The sequence below is a fragment of the Tupaia chinensis genome, unplaced genomic scaffold (assembly GCF_000334495.1).
Source record: "Tupaia chinensis unplaced genomic scaffold, TupChi_1.0 Scaffold148234_1, whole genome shotgun sequence".
Lineage (NCBI taxonomy): Eukaryota > Metazoa > Chordata > Mammalia > Scandentia > Tupaiidae > Tupaia > Tupaia belangeri.
In genome coordinates this window covers 3,814,936-3,821,477 of record NW_006208084.1, presented here as the reverse complement: position 1 = coordinate 3,821,477, position 6,542 = coordinate 3,814,936, and the positions used below count along the sequence as shown (strand labels likewise).

The window sequence follows — 6,542 nt, the reverse complement described above, 5'->3', positions numbered from 1 at the left end:
ATTAAAAAAAAAAAAAAAAAAAAAAAAAAGTAATATTGGGGGCCGGCAGGTGGCCTGGTGGTTAAGGTGCTAGACTCCCACATTACAGACCACAGTTTAAGTCCCTGATCTGGTGGCTTGCTTTTTCACTTTCTCTCTCTCATCAAATTTAAATAAATATAAACAAGTAAAAACAATTTTTTAGGGAATTATTTTATTTACTGATTGATCTATTTCACATGAGTTTTGCCAGAGAAAGAGAGAGAGAGAGAGGGAGAGTGAGACAGTAAGCCGCCAGGTCCAGGACTCGAACCGAGGTAGCCCCTGTGGGAATTCCAGCACCTTAACCACCACTCCATCTCCTGGTCCAGTAAAAATAATTAAAAAATAATAATAATAATAATTTGAACAAGACATAATGCTGGAGGTCATTATCCAAAGTATTAGCTCCTCGAGGCAGACAGGTGGAATGGTGGTTGAGGTGCTGGATTCCCATGTGGCCAACTGTGGTTTGAGTCCCAGAATTGGTGGCTTGCTTTCTCACTTTCCCTCAATCTCTTTCCATCTCTCTCTGGTCAGATTGAAAAATAATAATAACAAAATTAAAAAATTCTTTAAAAATAAAAAAAAAGTATTAGTTCCTATATAAGAATTTAGAGACTTCTACAGTATATATTGTAATTTCAAGAGGCTCACCAACAGACTATCCAAAGGTCTCTAATGGACTCCAGTCCTTACATCAGGCTAACAGAGTGATGAATTCTTCTTTGTATGCCTATATAAACACTAGGAGTGAGACAGAGCAAGGGGATTATAATAAATGGGCAACATATTCCTTAGCAGTGAAAGCAAACCTAAACATATTTTTTAAAGGATTATTTAACTTTATTTATTCATTCACTTATTTTTTAATTTTACCAGAAAAAGATAGACACACAGAGAAGGAAAGTGAGAAAGCAAGCCACCAGGTCCGGGATTCAAACCGTGGTCGGCCATGTGGGAGTACCTAGCGCCTTAAACACCATGCCACCTGCTGGCCCTCCCAAACATATTCCTAATTCTGAAAAATGGCAACATTCTTTGTCAATCAACCTGAAAATAGTAACAGCAAACACTTATTACTCCCTTACCCTTACCATGCCATTAGGCACCAGGCTAACTGACTTACATGTAAGGATGACCCTTGCATCTACTGTGCTGTGCGGTAGGTATTATTCTTAATTCCATTTTAAAGATGAAATCAAGACAGTGAGACTAAAAAAACCTAACTCAAGATCACATCACTAGTAAGAGGCAAAGGTGGGATTTAAATCCAATAAATAGTCCAATTTAAGAAATTCAGAACCAGCAGATAGCGTAATGGCTAAATAGCTGTACTCTCAGGTAGTAGCTGCTATCTGAGTCCTAAACTCAGTGGCTTAAAACCTGTACATGTGCACGCACGCCCAAAATCTCGAGAGGAAAATGGAGAAGGAATTGCGGCAAGGCCATCCCCTTAGGTGGTGATTTCTCACTTTTTGCCTATCTCTCCGGTGAGCACACTCGCCCCATAACAAAAATCTCTCTTAAAAAGAAAGAAAAAGAAACTCAAGTTCAGGCCAGTAATGGCCTAGTGGTTAAGGGAACTGGATCCCACATGGCCAACTACATACTTTGCATAACGGAGGCTTGAAAAACATGACAGGTAATAGATGCATACATGCCAAATATCAAGATGGAGAAATGGAGGAGTTCCCACCAACTCACAGTTTTCCTCTTCTACCTGAGAGCAACTCTAAACATCATGGCCTAGCCTCTTGATATTCTGACCAATGAAATGTGTGGAGAAGCAATATGTCTGACCTCCACCAGGCTCTGTTGGGATCCTCTTTCCTCAGCCACTTGCTTGCTGATATCAGGTGGCCTTGTGTTGAAGATGGAAGTAAACTAGGTCTCTGAAAGATGGGGTGGGACAGGGCTTCCTTGATGACTTGCATCAGACAAGAGCAAGAAATAGCATTCATTGTATTTATTTTTTTTATTTTAAGGTTTTCGCCATAGGGCATGTGTGCTAGCCAGAGAGAGACACAGAGGAAAAGTGACAAACACCTCCTCCCACCCCCTACAAGGGGATGAGCATGCAGCAATCCCTTGTCCTCCATTCTCCTCCTGGGATTCTGGGCACACATGCACACTGCCTGGTGTGATTTTCAAACCATCTGGGTTGGGGACTCAAACTAAGGTTGGCCATGTGAGAGTCTAGTGCTTCAACCGCTATGCTACCTGCTGGTCCCAAAAATAAACTTTTATTTTATTAGGGCACTGAGATTTTTACAGCAAAAATCTCAAAAACAAATGAACAAACAAACAAACAAACAAACCCCTGTTTGTACCAGTTACAATGCCTTATCCTGACTAAAATAGCGCTAGACACTAAGAGACATTGACCAATGGTACAAATTTTGTGCTTGAGTAGAAGATGATGTTTGGTGTTTAGTGACGTAAATCAGGGAAATGGGTATGTTATTTGTACCATTGGCCTTGTCTGCAAAAGCTCAGCTGGTTTTGTTCAAAAACCATGACTGCTGGGGACAGCAGGTTACATGGTGGTTGTGACGCTGAACTCCCACATGGTGGACCATGGTTTGAGTCCCAGAATTGGTGGCTTGCTTTCTCACTTTCCCTCAATCTCTTTCCATCTCTCTCTGGTCAGATTGAAAAATAATAATAACAAAATTAAAAAATTCTTTAAAAATAAAAAAAAAGTATTAGTTCCTATATAAGAATTTAGAGACTTCTACAGTATATATTGTAATTTCAAGAGGCTCACCAACAGACTATCCAAAGGTCTCTAATGGACTCCAGTCCTTACATCAGGCTAACAGAGTGATGAATTCTTCTTTGTATGCCTATATAAACACTAGGAGTGAGACAGAGCAAGGGGATTATAATAAATGGGCAACATATTCCTTAGCAGTGAAAGCAAACCTAAACATATTTTTTAAAGGATTATTTAACTTTATTTATTCATTCACTTATTTTTTAATTTTACCAGAAAAAGATAGACACACAGAGAAGGAAAGTGAGAAAGCAAGCCACCAGGTCCGGGATTCAAACCGTGGTCGGCCATGTGGGAGTACCTAGCGCCTTAAACACCATGCCACCTGCTGGCCCTCCCAAACATATTCCTAATTCTGAAAAAATGGCAACACTCTTTGTCAATCAACCTGAAAATAGTAACAGCAAACACTTATTACTCCCTTACCCTTACCATGCCATTAGGCACCAGGCTAACTGACTTACATGTAAGGATGACCCTTGCATCTACTGTGCTGTGCGGTAGGTATTATTCTTAATTCCATTTTAAAGATGAAATCAAGACAGTGAGACTAAAAAAACCTAACTCAAGATCACATCACTAGTAAGAGGCAAAGGTGGGATTTAAATCCAATAAATAGTCCAATTTAAGAAATTCAGAACCAGCAGATAGCGTAATGGCTAAATAGCTGTACTCTCAGGTAGTAGCTGCTATCTGAGTCCTAAACTCAGTGGCTTAAAACCTGTACATGTGCACGCACGCCCAAAATCTCGAGAGGAAAATGGAGAAGGAATTGCGGCAAGGCCATCCCCTTAGGTGGTGATTTCTCACTTTTTGCCTATCTCTCCGGTGAGCACACTCGCCCCATAACAAAAATCTCTCTTAAAAAGAAAGAAAAAGAAACTCAAGTTCAGGCCAGTAATGGCCTAGTGGTTAAGGGAACTGGATCCCACATGGCCAACTACATACTTTGCATAACGGAGGCTTGAAAAACATGACAGGTAATAGATGCATACATGCCAAATATCAAGATGGAGAAATGGAGGAGGGATGGTGGCATGGTCACACTCTATTGGGGGTTGCTTTTACCCCTCCATCTTTCTCTGGCAAACACACATGCCCTCTAGCACAACTCAAAAAAATTAAAAAGAAATTCATGCTCTTTCTTTTAAAAGAGAGATTTTTGCTATAGGGGTCATGTGTTCACTGGAGATAGAAGGCGAGAAATCACACCCCCAGGTGGGATGGCCACACCTCAATCCCTTCTCCATTCTCCTTACCGGATCTTGGGCACACATGTACACGCGCATGTGTGAATTTCAAGTCACTGGGTCTGGGATTGAAATCCCAGTCTCCTACATGGGAGTCCAGCAACTTAACTATTAAGACAATCTGTTGGTCCCCATGCTCTTAATTACAGTATAAAAAATACAGTAACAGTACAACAAAAGAATTGCTTTGCCTGTGGGGCCAGCAGGTGGTGTGGTGATTGAGGCACTGGATTCCCACATGGCCCACCGTAATTCGAGTCCCAGATCAGGTGGCTTATTTTCCCACTTTCCCTTTCTCTCTCTCTCTCTGGTCAAATTTTTTTTTGGAGAGGTTTTTGCTATAGGGCGCATGCGCTCACCAGACAGACAGAGAGAGACATAGAGACAGAAAGCGAGAAATCACCCCCCAGGGGGGATGGTCACGCGGCAATCCCTTCTCCTCCATTCTCCTCTCGGGATCTTGGGCACGCACGCACACACACGCGCCCGGCGTGAGTTTTAAGCCACCGGGTCCAGGACGCAAACCGCGGTTGACTACGTGGGAGTCCAGCGACATAGCCATTACGCTAACTGCTGGTTCCCTCGCTGGTCAAATTTTTAAAATAAATAACAAATAAAATTAAATAAATAAATAATTGTTTTTTGAAAAGAAAAAAAAAAGAATTGTTTTGCCTTTTACACAAATTCCAATACAGTAGGACATATTCATATCGTGGGCTATATCACAGGTCCTAAAAACATTTACGGAAAATATGTATTAGGCAAAAACTATGTATAGATTTCAAAATAATTTTGTAACAAAATAGTCATACTCCATTCTTCAACAAACTTTTTGAATTTTCCCAGTACTTAAAAGCCCCGAATGGACCTGCTGCCTGCATTATTCTATTGCCACAGGATTTCTCCACAGCCCTGGCCAGGTAGTTCACATACCTGAGGTCTCAGACACCAATCAAGTGTACAGCGTTGACCTAGAATAATACTCTGTGTAGAATATGCACTGTGCAATATACCTTAGGAACAGCAGCGCATTAATACAAGGGTTTTATTATGCTATAAAGAATGCAAAAAAAAACCCTGTGACTACCTTAACTTCGAAAGTTTCTTTGGTTTAAAAGAAACTTTGCCTGTAACTTTTTACAGTTACGACCATAACTGAAACACTACAAGCTGGAGCCATAATGGCTTACAACAAACTGGTCACAGTAATTTTTGAAAGTACCGCTAAAGTCCGTAGCTTCAACTCCCATTCTCAAAGTTCCTGAAAATTAATCTCTGTAACTAATCTTGAGATAAAAATCAAAATGGTGTTTCTGGGTTGACTCCTAGGCCTTCTCAAACCAGTTCAAACCAGAGTTTAATGGGAGAGGCTCAGCAGATTTCTGCTTTGTTGTGAGTCACTAAAATGTGATGACCTCAGCAACCATAAACCAAAGGTAACTACTACCCCACAGAGAGAAAGCAGATGAGGAACACCAGAAAGCCTCTCTAAGACTCTCTCATTCTGAAGTACAATTCTAGGCTAACCACCCTTCTCCTAAGGGATGATAAGAAGCGACCTTCGGAAAAGAGCCAAATGGAGATTCTAATCTCTCTTTTTTGTGGCTGAAACACCTTCCTACATTCTTTCTACAGTTTCTATGTGTTTCTAACTAACCTAGGTAGCCACTGGCCAAATGATCTCATGCCTTTTTCTTAAAATACTTAGGAAAAGAGCCAGCCCACGGCATAGTGGTTCAGGCAGCAGGATCCCAAATGGCCAAACATGAGTGGACTCCTGGACCTGGATTTAAAGGAGGGAAGAGATGGAAGACGGGATTGCAGGGGAACCATGCCCTACCTCGAGATGATCATGATCACAAGCTCAAAGTATTACTCCGCGCGCAAGTAACTCCAAACATGGAGTACAAGGTGTCCATCAGACAACGAGAGATGTGTGGCTCTTTGGAACTACTCCCATCTGGGGCGAATTAGTTTCTGGATTTCTCCTTCCCCTTGGGACACAAATCCATTTGCAAATCTCATCCGTCAGCTTTCCAACGGCACCACAAAGACGCCAACTCCAGACACTCCCGTGCCAGAGGTTTTCCAGGTGTCACCAGCGCTAACCCACCCCCTCCGCCGACTCACCTGTGATGCATCTGCTCGCGGCCGAGTGTCAGAAAAGGGCGCCCGCGTGGCGGAGAAACGGCATCAGGGTTTGCGCTCCAGGGTCACGTGCTACCGCATCCTGCTTAATACCACTGCACAAACGCGGCCACTCGTCCCCAGGGCCACTCGGGGCCACCCGACTTCTCCCGAGGGCCGGTGGCCGCGCACTCCGCCACGGAACGGGGCATGGCGGGGGACACCCGGAGCCTTTCCGCGAGAAGCTTCAGGAGGGGTGCAGCCCAACCTGGGGGAGACGAGGGACAAGAGGGTCACGAAGAGCACCGGGAGGACGGGCGGGCCCCTGCCGCGGTGGACACCGCTCCCGGCGGCCGCTCGCCCCGCCC

General features: G+C 43.2%; 1 protein-coding gene across 3 annotated transcripts in view; it reads right to left on the bottom strand.

Annotated features, from left to right (window-relative positions):
* The window catches only part of PRDM4 (PR/SET domain 4), a 36,109-nt gene extending 29,591 nt beyond the window's left edge, over positions 1-6,518 (bottom strand). Inside the window, exon 1 of one of the 3 annotated variants that reach the window (XM_006170344.3) lies at positions 6,178-6,518. In XM_006170344.3, the coding sequence (XP_006170406.1) occupies positions 6,178-6,188 (11 nt within the window). In that variant the 5' untranslated portion in view covers positions 6,189-6,518. Of the gene's footprint in view, positions 1-675; positions 777-5,887; positions 6,135-6,177 lie in introns of those variants that run through there. The other 2 variants (XM_006170343.3, XM_014584948.2) reach the window with 2 other exon arrangements.
* Positions 6,519-6,542: the final 24 nt, after the last annotated feature.